This window comes from Rattus norvegicus, chromosome 1, assembly GCF_036323735.1.
Source record: "Rattus norvegicus strain BN/NHsdMcwi chromosome 1, GRCr8, whole genome shotgun sequence".
Lineage (NCBI taxonomy): Eukaryota > Metazoa > Chordata > Mammalia > Rodentia > Muridae > Rattus > Rattus norvegicus.
The window spans coordinates 17,672,598-17,688,054 of record NC_086019.1 but is presented as its reverse complement, the minus strand read 5'-3'; the positions used below and the strand labels follow the sequence as shown (position 1 = coordinate 17,688,054).

General features: G+C 41.5%; 1 protein-coding gene across 11 annotated transcripts in view; it reads right to left on the bottom strand.

Moving 5' to 3' along the window:
- Ahi1 (Abelson helper integration site 1) overlaps positions 1-15,457 on the bottom strand; it is a 130,917-nt gene that overhangs the window by 23,721 nt on the left and 91,739 nt on the right. For 10 of the 11 annotated variants that reach the window (XM_063263018.1, XM_063263023.1, XM_063263007.1 and 7 more), the window contains 2 exons: positions 4,520-4,682; positions 1,349-1,446 (listed from right to left, as the gene is read on the bottom strand). In XM_063263018.1, coding sequence (XP_063119088.1) covers positions 1,349-1,446; positions 4,520-4,682 — 261 coding nt within the window. Of the gene's footprint in view, positions 1-1,348; positions 1,447-4,519; positions 5,052-15,457 lie in introns of those variants that run through there. The other variant, XM_063263028.1, reaches the window with a different exon arrangement.

The following is a 15,457-nucleotide window of genomic DNA, read 5'->3' as shown; positions in this document are numbered from 1 at the left end:
CACATAGTGACCCAGAGACCTCAGCATCATCCTAGGTTCACTGAACCAGCGGAAGTCCCGGCTTGCCTGCCACCCCTCCAGTTCAGTCATGTGTATTTCATCTCCGTGTCCCTAACGGGCTTCTGAATGCCAAGTGTAGTTGCCTCTATGCTAACACTTATCCCTTATGCTAGCACTTTATCTTTTTAACTTGGAAATCCTTTCCTATCACTTTCTGGGTCATCTCCTCCAGGGGATCCCTTATCTGGAGATAAAATCTAAGCATGTTAGCTGAGGGCACTGGGCTGCTTGTAGCTCAGGGTCTGCATGACTTCTCTAACTTTTCCCCTCTGAGCCTCGATTTCCCAGACACAATCATAGTGTACCATGCCATATTCAACTTCTCCCTCTTTGTTTTGTCCTAACTTCATGTAGCACTACTTTTTAAATCCTAGAAGCTTCAGGCCATGCATTTTCCCCCTGGAAATCATTCCTGGCCTTCCCAGGACAGAATGAAAGGCTTTGTTCCCACGTGTTGCCAACACACTTGGAACACAATGCGTATTACTCTATCCTAGTTCCGAGAGTCTGTTGAGGCTCACAGGTGGCTGACCAGCAGCCTGTCAAACCATTAGTGACTGCTTCATCGGGGGGTAAGCACTGTGTCAGTATGGAAGGACTAAGGAACTGCATGCTGACCCAGCATTCAATGTAACCACATGCTGAATACACACTGAGCTGATCATGCTCAACTGCCCAAACCTTTTGACCATGGCATTAGAATGATACACACAATATATATTTGTTTATGTATCATATATTAGATACTTATATACATGTACACACACACATACACACACTAACTACTTCTAGTCAAGAAATAATGGGCTTCTGGACCTAAGGAAGGAGCTAACATCACACAATAGAATAGGTCTAATAAGCAACACCCATAGGAATTACTACTCTCAGAAGAACCATTACTTCTGATGGCACAGACTTTAAAAGGCAATGGTGAAAGGAACTGCCTTAGAGGGTTGAGCATCGTGGGCTCTTGTGACCTCTAGCTCCAATGGGTACCTCCTAGATGCAACCCTGGCGTGGACGGCTGCCCTTAAAGTCACAGCTCCACTTCTGGGCTGGGCCATTACAGGCTGCGGGGTGGGGTTTAGGACTTTACCCTCTCTGAGCCTCCTTGGTTTCCTTATCTGGAAAATGGCTGTAATGTTCGCTTTATATATTTTTCACTGGTGCCCAGACCAAAAGAAGTTAACAATGTAAACACTGGAAGATTATTAGCATGAAAAATAAAGATTATACAGACTGAAAATCATAGTAAGCACACACAGCACCCATTCCTGATGATACGTACCTTTCGAGAAGCTGGAGGCTTTTCCATTTTAGCTTTCTCCTTGGGAGTTAAAGGAGGGGACCGCTCCTTTACCTTTGGGGGCGAGTCTCGGTACAGTGCTGGAATTAAGGAAGGAATTCAGTTAACCTACAAGCAGTTCTTCCACCAAGAACAAACTACAACAGAGGGCAGGCAAGGAAATGTAGGATACTGACATTCAATTCCTTGATGTAATAGTTCCAAGTGACATGGCACTCACTGTAAGGTGGGTTGTAGTCTGACCGGATGGTTATGACTGAAAGGCTTTCCTTGTGAAGGTTTTAGACATCAGAAGGCACCAGTCCCTTCCTGTGCTGTCACACATATGCTTACCTTAGTTGCTCTCAGGACAGAGTTACAGGAACCTAATGCAGGCAAGAGGCGCTCACCCTTCCTAACGCTGCACCCCTTAATACAGTTGCTCACGATGTGGTGACCTGCAGCTATGAAGTTACTATGTTACTACTTCATAAGTGTAATTTTGCTACTGTTCTGAATTGTAATGAAATATCCGTGTTTTCCAATGGCCTTAGGTGACCTCCAAAGGGGGTGAGAGCCATAGGTTGTGGACCGTTGGCCTCCGGAAGGCAGCTAATAACAGAGAGCGGGCTGGGGACGGGAACCCTAAATGGAGGACGAAGCGTCACGCTCTGAGAAACAGGTGGCACTGTGCCTGCAAAGGTGACTGGGGAACAGAGAGCGACTAAACATGGATTCAGGATCATATGTAAGGTTTAAACTTAAAACCACTTTAATCTAAGACGATAACCTATATAATCTATCCACATGAAGTGTGTGTATGTAAAAAGCCACTGGGAATCTTAAAGGGCTAAAATGAAAATCTGTTTTAATTAAGAACAATTTGGAATTGAGAAATTCCAAAGATATATTTAGTTGAAATTATACAAATAAGACTCTGAGGTATTCATCCATGTGGTTATGGGTTGGCATTACTCTTAGGCTTCTGTCTACTATGGAGAAAAGGGTGTTGGCTGTGATTAAGAGAAACAGACAGCACTTTCTTTCCAGTGGCTCACAACACAGAATCAGATGTGGAGCAAGAGACCGCTGTCCTCTTTTTATTTTGCCATTTCCAGTTGAACAGTGGGAACAGATTCTGTTCACATATAGACTCTCTCACATTTGCTGTGCGTATGTGGCTTCAGATAAAGATCAAGGACAATCGTCCCCACTATGTTTAGGACAGAACATGCTGCTGAGAGTCATTTTCCCCGTCAATGCTGAATGCAGTTGCATTTTTGTTAATTCAGGCAACAAGTAGGATGAAGGGAGAGAAGGAGCTTCTGCACTGTGGGGCTCGGCTGCAGTCTTGAACTCTCAGGTACTCTGAGGTCCTCCTCCTGTTTGTTCTTATCCACACAAGGCTCTCACAACAAGGGGAGGGGACTACCGACAGCGTGGACGCTTCTAGGACGCAGTAAGAAATGGTAATTGCAGGACAGTCGTGACTTAAGGAACCGACTCTGTACAACACCATCGACTGCCACTGCAGGAGGGTTACTAGATGAGGAAAATAAATTTTCTTAGATTTTAGCTCATTGCAAATCAAATGTCTGTGGCCTCTGAAGAAGGAAGCCTATGGGTTTATTTCTGCAGAACATGATCTTAGTATACTGTCAAGTAAAAGCCAATTGGCAATGCTGTCACTGGTGTGGATGGGTCGGGCTCTAACTCCGGGTCATCAGCAGACACCCTCCAGTGAGAGTGCACACAGCCGTGCTTCTCAACAGCAGCTGCTACTCTGCAGCTCAGCTGTGGCCTGCACCAGCGCTGAGGGACATTTGGATGTTTATGCCAGTCAGGAAGTCACAAGTGTTGAGCATGTGGGAGAGGACTTGAAAGTTGTCTTAAGTCTACCTGGGAGCTACCTTGTCCTAAAACAACTTCCTCTCACTCTGCCTAAAGCTTTCTCCAGTAGGCATTTTCTTTAGCCAAAGAATGCACCTCTGCGAAAGTTTACGAGCTACTAGCTCCTTAGAGAATACACAAACCAGGGACAAATAGAAAGCTAAAAATCGTGTTGTAGGAGAGTAAGTGGGTTAATTTCTGCACTCCTCGGCTCTTTTAAGGGGAGGAGTTTGCTGAGGCAACAGACAAGCTGAGGAAGGGAGCTGCAGTAAGACACAGACCAGAGTGCAGCTCTGGGAAGGAGCAGTGGGCAGTAAAGGGGGACATTAAAGGGAAGTCACTTCATCTAGATGAAACCTAGCATGGCAATCAAGGAAGACATTCTTCTTTCTCCTTTTAATTTTTAAAAAATATTCCTTTACTCTCAAATTTTGGAACTTAAACCAGTTATTAATAGTATATTTGTTCAGTCATAATTTGTTTTAAACAGGGCTTCAAAGACTAACATGAAAATCAACTATTAGAAGTAAGTAATTGTTTGCAGAAACAAAAGGCAATAAATATTCAAGAGTGTTCCTACTTCATTTAAACTCAGAAGCACCACCACATACATCAGTGTCCCTGTGAGAAAGCTTACCTGACAGCCCATGTCCTTATGCAAAGGTGAAGCCCCAGAGGTCAGCATAAAGCTGGGCGTGGCTAGAGGTCTGCTGCCAGAGGGCACTGGGCTGGCTCTCCCAGCAGGCCACCAGGCCAGCAGTGGAATCGGGGCAGGCTACTAGCACAGGCAACCAGGACATGTTCTGGAGAAGCAGCACTACTGCGTGCCCTCTCCACAGGTCACCTCTCCTCAGGTCTCTGCAGTAGCTCCAGTTTCAGCTTTCATATGGAATGCTACTGCCATGCTAGGCTACATCTAGATGAAGTGGCTTCCCTTTCACGGCTGCCTCAGTAGGAACTCTGCGTGCTCTCATCTAATGTACTCCGCTGCAGCGGGAACCTGGCTGGAGCTGAGGTACACACAGGCACAGTGGGAGCTGAGGGAGCAGCGGCTGCAGGGTCCTAGGCATGACAAGGGAGGTCGGCAGGCATTCCAATCTCAGAGCTGAGTAGCTCTCTGGTACACTAGTGTGGCACCCTTTTCCCACCATGAGGATGAAAAATGTCCACACCAAACATAAGCAATGGCCACACAGACAACGCATACATGAAAGCGTAGGAAATGATCAAACCTTGGGCTCAGTTATATCGTCTTAGTGTACGAGGAAGACAGCGTGCACTTACTCTCACTGGCCACATGATTAGCTGGAAAGAACCCTTCCTGCCCCTTTCCTAAGCTGCCGTACCACCAGTCTTCGTTATCTTTGAAGAACACTCGGATAATGTCTCCGCGATGGATGGTTAGTTCATCTGATCGGCTCGCTGTGTAGTCATAAAGAGCCACTACCTACAAGAGAGATAAGACCACCACAGCTTTATCACAACTGTGCCACAGAAAAAGCCCCAACACTCACTTCCTCTTGCAGAAGAGCAGCTGAAACCAAAGCAGGACTTTGGCAAGTCTGAGGCTGTCTCAGGGGTTGCTAATAGGATCAGGGGTGGTGGGAACACAGCAGGAGAAGCAAGATAAAAGACTGTGGGATTGAGAAATGGCTAAGAACACTCCACACACCACGATTAGCTTCAAAATACCAGATGTTAAAGTTTGAAAGTACAAGGCAAATAAAAAAAAAAAAAAACAACCCACAACACACCATTCCCTGAAGCACTTTATAATACTCCTTTAGGCCCTGTTCTCTGTGCTAAACAGATGCACCTGAAAGAAAAAAAAATGCAGGTTATCAACGTTACAAAAAAAGAAGAGCTCAATAGGACATCTTGATGATATAATTCTGTTATCATCTCTGAGTTTACTGCTCGAGGCTCTTTTTGAGAGAAACTTCATGACACATTTTCATGTCAACAACATACTCTCCTGACTGACCTTTAAAGGCTGATCTTCACTAGCCGAGAATTAAGAGGAAAGGCCCTAGACAATCCTCTTACACTATGCCTTATATTTGATTCGTTTTCTTTAAAGAAAAAACCCCACACGTCAGAAATAGTGCTGTTGCATGGCCGAGGTGTTTAAAAGTCCTTTCTAGCATCTCCAAGGTGAGTGCAGTCCACCCAGATCTGGTGCACTGTACAGAGTAGGGCAGAGTGGCAGGTATGTGCATGGCAGGTATGTGCATGGCTATGCTTACGTTACCATTCTTCCTAAGCAAGGCTTCAAAGTGTATGTATTACATAACTGTGTCACTGCAGTCCCTTTGTAACTAGGTTCATGGACTCTCTCACCAAAGCACTATTTAGACCCTAACGTGCACGGTGCTCCACTAGCAGTGGTTAGTGAGGCCATTTCTAGAAGAGGCACCTCATGCAGACTCTGCAGGAGAAGAGAGAATAATTAAAACATTAGCCGTATGGGTGTGTGTCTCAGCCAGTTTCTCTATGGAATGTTTAAGTGCAGGAAAGAGGAACCCCCAAGTAGTTCAATATGGTGAAGCCCAGAATTGTGTGGGCCCACAGCAAGGGAAGCTGAAGTAAGTTAGTCTGCTTTGGGGGTCTGATGACATATGTCCCAGGACTACAGTGGCCATGTGTGGTCTTCAGAAGGACAGCAGGGACTCAGTCTTAGGCACATGTATCATTTACAAAGTCTCACAGGTTTATGTCATCGTGTGGACCACTCACAATTAGCGTTCACAAACTGATACTATGTGCTACATTAACACATACCGGTAATATATTATTAATATATCAATGACTGATATTAATATATCAATAACTGATAGTAGATATATTAATAACAGATATTAGCTTTTACTAAGTTTTTATAAGCATCCATCAATGAAAGAGTCTCTTGAGAGACAGGACCTAGCGTGAGATTGCCCACTACACCTCTAATGGTAGAGCCCACTGGTTACTGAATGAATATCCAGTGCAGCACGTCATATCATTACGAAGTAGCAACAAAGACAGTTTTATGGTTGGGGGTCCCCACGACATGATGACCTGTGTTCAAGGGTCACAGTGTTAGGAAGGTTGAGGGTCAATGCCCTAAAGCAATGGGCCGTTCTTGGGACATGCCACCATGGTAGTGTTGACGTTGAGGCACAGACTTGTTGCACAGCAAGGCAATGGAGTGCCTGTCACATCAACAGTCTATATTCCAGCAATGGAGTCTGATCTTTGGTTAGACTCTTCCTCATGCTGGCAGGCCATGACAGAAAGGATGTGGCTCAGGAGAAGCTGTTGGTGTGGTATTCAAGGATGTGTTCATATCTAAAATGCTCATAGTTTCTCATTTGAAACCACGGACTCTTTGGTTGAATTTGGTAGTAAATTAGAAATAAATCATGACCTTTCCAGCTACAAGATTTTACTATCCGAGTATTTAAGCAAAACTGTAAAAACAACAACAAAAACCAACCAAACGACAATAGACAAAATCCCAACAAGAGGTTTTTCCCCAGTGAACAGTATCTGGCCCATTCTCTTGTTACGGCAGGTCTCCACGTGAATAGTCCGCTAGGAAGGCTCTCAATGACTGTCTCCTGTAACACTCCACTTGGTGTGTAACCGCAATGCATGCATGTAGGACACTGTGTGTGTGTGTGTGTGTGTGTGTGTGTGTGTGTGTGTGCCCCCCCTGCATCTTTGTAGGACATTGTGTATTTATGTTCCCTGCATGTATGTTTTCTGCAACAAGATTTGGTTCTTGAGCTGAAAGAGTAGTTATGGAATCTTTCTATAACACATGTTTACAGATATATGCTAGTGTGTTTAGGTTGGTAATCTAAGGTCTGGGAAATGAAAGGCTTCATAAAATCTACTTTGTCTTTATACAGATGGTCTTTGGCCTGTAAACTGAATTATCATTAATTGGAAAGTGTATTCAATATACCCAATCTATCTGGTAGCATGGCTTATCCTGACACACTGAACTTTAAGAATTCATATTAAGCCTACACTTGGACAATTATTTAACATTAGTCTACTCACAATAATGTGTTGAATATTCCATACAATTAATTGAATATCATGCTGGAAGACAGAACATCTATATGGGTACCCTTCTGTACCACCCTAAGAGAGGACTGTGGATATCTGAAACAGAGTTTTGTCTATTTCTCAGAGCCAAGTTGATTGAGCACACTTGAGTGAAGGGCCAGGAGTTTTGTTTCTATTTGTCTGTCTGTTAGTTAAGACCACGTATTACTATGTTACCCAGGAACAAATGGTCTCAAATTTTTGTAAGTAATTCTTCTGCCTCAGTCTCCCTAATGGTGGGGACTCAGTTAGGTTGTCATTTGCTCTGTTTGACTCTCTCCTTTCTCCTTTCCTTCTTTTGACAGAGGCATGAGTACTGGGGGAGTCACAGGGCCTTACACGTGCTTTGCAAGAGCTCCAGCACTGAGTTACATCTCTGGTTGGAGGCTTGGAGGCAGGGTTTTACTATGTATCCCGTGTTGGCTTTGAACTGATTCTTTGAATTCCCCCAAACCTTGGATTATGGGTGTGTACTGCTTCAACTGGGGCTTCAACTTTATTGATACATACATTTTTTTTTCAGCCTTAACAGCAGTAACTATTGGATACAGTTTTGTATTTTTTTAAGTTAGGCTGGTTATTATAAGATACTAGGTAGAATTTTCTTTGTAATATATTCCAGGAAATTAAACATCATTATAGCGATCTCTAAAGGAGTCTCAACGACCCTTGTAGGAACACTGAACAGCTAAGTTCAGCAGTTCGGCTGCTCCTGTACTTTTATCTAGAACAAAGTCAATAGTCAGTACTCATAATGTCCTCAGGCAATTCAGCAAGCCAAGCTACGCAGAATAAATTCTTACATATGAGCACACTCTCTAGAAACAGGGCTTCAGTTGGCTTCATAATCACTGGAGCCCTCTGCTCTGCCAGCCTGAAGCCTGTGCAACACATCACCAGTGCGACACGTCCCTCTCCCACCCCTCCATGCTTCTCCTTCATCGATTCACCTCACACTCTGGCCTTGAGAACTTCCAGAGAATAATGTTTGTTTTACTTACCAACTCTGCAGCCCCCACCCAAGAACTATGGAATGTGCGTTTTGCTTTGCAAATGAGCTGGTTTTTCTTGTGTCCCTTCAGTGTGAGCTGGACCATGTGCCATGCAGTGACCTAAGCTCATCCTGACCCTTTCCAGGACGACTTTTAAGTTTTGTCAGAATAATTTAAGAGACGGCTTTACAGCTGAATTGCCTCAAAGCCAAGATATGATGGTGTTAATTATTCCACCCATGCCGTTCTACTATGGTTATCAAAAATGTGAAGTTTCCCAATCCTGCTATTTGTGCTGGCCACTCTCTGATGGTCCTCTGTCCTATGGATGGGCATATGGGCATTCAGTCAAATGTGTACAGGTACTTGTAATGGTTACTGGCAGGTTAGTACCAATTAAGTAATAAAAGATGAAACTTAAACTACTTTTTAGTATTTACCTTAAACTTAAATAAACTTTGAGAAAGTTGTTTTCTAGTACTAGTTAGGGAATACTGTGTCTTTGCTATTAAAACAGAAGTAAGAGGTTAAAATATATGAAAAGAAAATTTAATGATAAATCTTGAGCTGTCTAGGAACCCATTAATAAGTGTTATAGGACCCCTTCCCACATAGTGACACTGGAGTCTATTTTCCTTCATAAGAAGAGTGAACAAACACATACCCAATTCCTAGAACAGTGTGGCAGAACCGATCTACCGATCTTCTTCTAATTATTGATATGAATAGTATATGAGAGAGTCTTGAGAATATTTGTAAGAGTAATCCAGGTCCTGCTACTTTTATCTAATCTTATCTAGATAATAATAGATAAGGACTCAGAGACAAGGAAGCAAATAACTGTGCAAAGCACATTGTCTCCCACGAGACAAACACTGTCGCTGTCATGCTCTACAGTGTTGGAACACACAAACCAGAAACATTCTATCTAAGAAGTGCTTGAAAGCATTTGGTTTAAATTACATTCAGATAAAACAACAACCATGAGTAAATCAAAAGAATATAAAACTAGAATCAAGAAGGGTCCCAAGGTAAAGAACATCATAAAACATCTGGCTTGTATGACTTTAAAATAAGTGTGTGGAACAGTTCCTGGTACATTTCTTTCAACTTTAGAATTTTACTACATGTTTCAAATAATTATTCCAAAAGAACAACATTTATAGACTTAAAACTACATTAGAGCCTTTAATATCCTGGATAATGATTTGGCCTTATTTGTGGTTATATACAAGTTGTAAAATCTTCTGTTCTGTGGGTGCAATCTTTACAGCAGAGAAGTCATTAATAATTATTAACACTGAGAAATCCCTCATGAGTTTATCATTTTTGGGAATTCTCTAACACAAATGTATATGGAAGCTAATGAATTTTACTTTGGATTTCAAAAATAAAGCACTTTACATGTGAAGGTTTACTTTTACATGATGACTAAAGCTATCCAATGATTTTCTGTGCCACTCCAAGTCAATGTTTTGCAACCTAATGGCCAATGTTACAGTCATCAGATGCAGTCTATGGAGAGTAAATGGAGCATGAGTGCAAAGGCAGCCCCAGTCTCTGACACTACCCTGCCATGGACCTTCTAACAAGGGAAACACAATGGCGGCTTTTCCTCGAAAGGAATTATGGAATACTGGCCTCTTTCCTAATCTCTCTTCCCAGCTGCAGTGAGGTGAGCAGCTCCTTTTGGACAATACTTTCTCCATTTGCCCTATCTTACCACAGCCCTAAAGCAAAAGGACTAAACTTTCCTAGATATGTTCATGCACACACAGGTGAGTATTTGATGTAGCAGGGAAGAAGATATAGCAGAAAAATTGAATAATCTTACAGGAAAAAAATGTAGGCATCTAATTCTTATTATGACAAACAGGGAGGTAGACACCTGAGTGGGGGACTCTCAAACTTACTGAACAGTATGTTAAATGACAGAAAAGAAAATAAGAAATAGCAGTTGAGATAGGAAAGACTCTCACCTCCAAAATAAAGGAGTAAGGAAGAGCTTCTGGTGACATGAAATAATAAAAAACAGGGTGTTCTTGTCAAACAGTAAGAAGACTGTCACAAACTGCGGAGAGTAACCAAAATTCTAAAAACTAAATAAAAGTTTGTAACAATTTGAGGATTATGTATTTAGTAAACATTGCTAAATACTGGTAAAAGACAACAGTCACCTGCCTAAAGCATTAACCTGCCTTACTTACAACACTTCCTTGGCTACTCCAAGGTAGCCTCGAAAGCCAGCCAGCTCAGTCAGAGACATACATACATTCATACATACATACACATACATACATACACACATACATATATACATACATATACACATACACATACATACACACACATACACATACATACACACATACATACATACACACACATACACATACATACACACATACATACATACACATACACATACATACACACACATATATACATACATACGCATACATACACACACACTAAATATGTATGCAATGGAAGCCTATCAAAATGGAGCTGTTATAAAATTATAGCTATAACTCATAATTGTTATGGGAGGTAAAGTTGCCTATGATAAGCAAGCAACAGTACTGTTAAAATTACAAGAATGTCAGAGAGGGGAGCCTGGCTTCAGGCCAGGAAGTAAGTATGAGAGGCTGGATCATAGAGAAAGCAGCATGTGTGGGACACCAGGAACTACAGGAACCTAATAATCACCAAGGGTTGTTTGTAGGAATGAACTGGTCTTAGTACTGGGATAGAAAACTGGAGCGAATGGGAAGGCCCCAGAGAAGACAGGAGTATTGAGCAACACTTATTTTTAGTTTTGTTTTCTGTAGGTTCTCAAATGACAACACACTAGTTATTGATGAAATTTTTTTTTCTTGAGTAAAATGAAAACAATAGTTGAGATCAGAATACCAGCTGTGGAATCATTCACATTTAGGTATTAGATGCAAATGTTTTAGTGAGCTTTCAAAACAGACCTCCAGGAAGAGTGCAGGAGGCCTATCCCCGCTCCCTCCCTGGAGACACTCATAACTACCTCTCATCCCTCCACCGTCTTCAGACAGCTGTCTGTGGCATGTGGGTGCAGGGCTGCAGGGCAGCAGGTGTCTGTAATTTCCTTTCTCAAGGTCACAGGTGACTGCCTGTGCACTAGAAAAACCACAGCTTCTGGGCCCCATTCTTCCCCCCAAACCCAAGATCCCCTTCTCACATCCAGGTTACTCTGACTGATGTGTCTCTCACCCCTCAGCTACTGAAAACCCAAGGCCACTGTTCCTAGGAAGTCACCTAGATTATATCCACTAATCTCAAGATTACCATCTGCTTGAAGCTTCTTGGTGGGTTGACAGAATGCTTTACAACTATTCAGAAAACAGCTCTCTTAGGGAGCTTCCCAGGAAGGCGCTTGAACTTGGGCTCCAAGTCAAGGTCTTCACGGTCCTTCTCCAGTAGAGCTCTGATCAGTGTTTGTGATGGTGCTCAGTGACCTAGTCTGCTGCCACGGTTCTCCAACTACCTCAGAAGCATTACACATTACAGTGATGTTATGCAGTTCAGAAGAGATGACAGACATCATGTAGCAGACTTTAAAAAGAATTTCAAATATTTTACAGGATTAACTGCTGTCGTTACCTCAATAATTCATGATTTCCAGAAAATCTGCCTTGTGCAGTAGGATTTTAGTTATTTATTAATGTCGGTTGATTCTGCTTTTAGAGTTAATGTTATGGGCTTTACAATGGCTGCCATAACTCATTAATACATTAAATTAAAGTGTTTCTAGATGACCTTAAAACACTGCCTCAAGTTTCTTCTTGGCAAATGATGTTAATGAGATTACCCTTATTTTATAGAATTATGATAGAAAAAATGAAATCACTTACAAGAAATGCCTTATACAGTTCACGGTACACAGAAAGTACCCAGTATGTTGCTATTCAACTTTCCAAAAACTGTTCAAATCATAGAGGACTATTATTTCAAGTAAAATATTTTTGTAGAACCCTCTAAGTTATAAAGATGGCCTTATATATGGATCTGTTAACTCCAACAATATATCTGAAAATAATTATACTTTATTTACATATTCATAAAATACGCTTTAAATCCCCCAGGCATCCCTAGAGAAGCCTACCTCCTGTGGACTCAGGGATCAGCAGTCAGAGGCATGGTGACCAGAAAGCTTTCTCATGTCCAGTACAGTCACAGAAAAAGCTTTTTTAAAAGGAGTTTATCACCATCTCTAAGCATCCAGCGAATCTACCAAAGGGTGTGGTGTCCTTACAGCCATGCTGCCATCCCTGCTGCTGGCTGAGGAGGGAAGAGTAAGGAGCACCCAGCAAGTCAGTACCTGGTCAGCTCATATTTGTCAACAAGAAAAAGGAAAAAGGAAACCAACTGTCTGAACATTGGTCGTGGAAGACAATTCAGTACTAACTTGATAGTCCTTATTTATTGATTTTCCAAGACTGGGGAACAAACCCAGGGTCTTACAAATGCTAGGTTTTATCACTAAAGCTGTGTCCTCTGTCTGTCTCTAGTTTGATACCCTTTGATTACATCATTTATCCTAAAATAAGAAATATTTCATGTTAATGTGTTCCTTTCCTTTCTTTTCTTTCTTCAAGACAGGGTTTTTCTGTGTAGCCCAGGCTGTACTGGAACTGGATATGTAGACCAGTCTGGCCTCCAACTCATATTCTCTTGCCTCTGTTTCCCAAGTGCTAGGGTTAAAGGTGTGTGCCACAATTGCCAGGCAATAGTTTTCCTTTCTAAAGAACATTTTTGATGCAAAAATACTCAATAAAATTCTCAAAACTGAATCCAAAAACACATCAAAATGATCATCCATCATGATCAAGAAGGCTTTATCCCAGGGATGCAGGGATGGTTCAATATACAGAAATCCATCAACATAATCCACTATATGAACAAATTCAATCCCAAACACATGATCATCTTATTAGATGCTGAGAAAGCATTTGACAAAATTCAACACCCCTTCATGTTAAAAGTCTTGGAAAGATTAGGAGTCCAAGGTCCATACCTAAACATAGTAAAAGTAATACACAGCAAACCAGTAGCCAACATCAAACTAAATGAAGAGAAACTTGAAGCAATCTGACTAAAATCAGGGTCTAGACAAGGCTGCCCACTCTTCCTCTACCTATTCAATATAACACTCGAAGTCTTCGCCAGAGCAATCAGACAACAAAAGGAAGTCAAAGGGATACAAATTGGAAAGGAAGAAGTCAAAATATCACTATTTTCAGATGATATGATAGTGTACTTAAGTAGCCTCAAAAATTCCACCATAGAACTCCTAAACCTGATAAACAACTTCAGCAATGTGGCTGGGTATAAAATTAACTCAAATCGGTAGCCTTCCTCTCCTCAAAGGATAAACAGACTGAGAAGGAAATTAGGGAATAAAGGCCCTTCACAATAGTCACAAATAACATAAAATACCTCAGTGTGACTCTAAACAAGAAAGTGAAAGATCTGTATGACAAGAACTTCAAGTCTCTGAAGAAAGAAATCGAAGAAGATCTCAGAAGATTGTAAGACCTCCCATGCTCATGGATTGGCAGTATTAACATAGTAAAATGGCCATCTTGCCAAAAGCAATCTACAGATTCAATGCAATCCCCATCAAAACTCCAACTCAATTCTTCATAGAGTTGGAAAGAGCAATTTGCAAATTCATTTGGAATAACAAAAAACACAGGATAGTGAAAACTATTCTCAACAATAAAAGAACTTCTGGGGGAATCATCATCCCTGACCTCAAACTGTATCACAGAGCAATCGTGATAAAAACTGTTTGGTATTAGTACAGAGACAGGCAGATAGATCAATGGGATAGAATTGAAGACCCAGAAATGAACCCACACACCTATGGGCACTTGATATTTGACAAAGGAGCTAAAACCATCCAGTGGAAAAAAGACAGCATTTTCAACAAATGGTGCTGGTTCAACTGGAGGTCAGCATGTAGAAGAATGTAAATCAATCCATTCTTATCTTTGTACAAAGCTCAAGTCCAAGTGGATCAAGGACCTCCCTATAAAATCAGATACACTCAAACTAATAAAAGAAAAAGTGGGGAAGAATCTTGAACACATGAGCACAGGGGAGAATTTCATGAACAAAACACCAATGGCTTATGCCAAGAATTGACAAATGGGACTTCATAAAATTGCAAAGCTTCTATAAGGCAAAAGACATTGTCAATAGGATAAAAAGGCAACCAACAGATTGGGAAAAGATCTTTATCAATCCTATATCTGATAGAGGGCTAATATCTAATATATACAAAGAACTCAAGAAGTTAGACTCCAGAGAACCAAACAACCCTATTAAAAATGGGGTACAGAGCTAAACAAAGAATTCTCAGCTGAGGAATATCGAATGGCTGGAAAGCACCTAAAGAAATGTTCAACATCCTTAGCCATCAGGGAAATGCAAATCAAAACAACCCTGAGATTCCACCTCACACCAGTCAGAATGGTTAAGATTAAAAACTCAGGTGACAACAGATGCTGGAGAGGATGTAGTGAAACAGGAACACTCTTCCATTGTTGGTGGGAGTGCAGACTGGTACAACCATTCTGGAAATCAGTGTGGTGGTTCTTCAGAAAATTGCACATTGCACTACCTGAAGACCCAGCTATACCACTCCTGGGAATCTACCCAAAAGATGCTCCAACATATAACAAAGACACATGCTCCACTATGTTCATGGCAGCCTTATTTATAGTAGCCAGAAGCTAGAAAGAACCCAGGTGTCCTTCAACAGAGGAAAGAATACAGAAAATGTATTACATCTACACAATGGAGTACTACTCAGCTATTAAAAACATGACTCAATGATATTCTCAGGGAAATGAATGGAACTAGAAAATATCATCCTGAGTGAGGTAACCCAGTCTCAAAAGAACACACATGGTGTGTACTCACTGATAAGGGATATTAGCTCCAAAAGCTAGGAATACCCAAGATACAATTCACAGACCTCATGAAGCTCAAGAAGAAGACCAAAGATGCTTCAGTCCTTTTTAGAAGGGGGAACAAAATACTGAAGGGAGGAAATATGAAGACAAAGTGTGTAGCAGAGACTGAAGGAAAGATCATC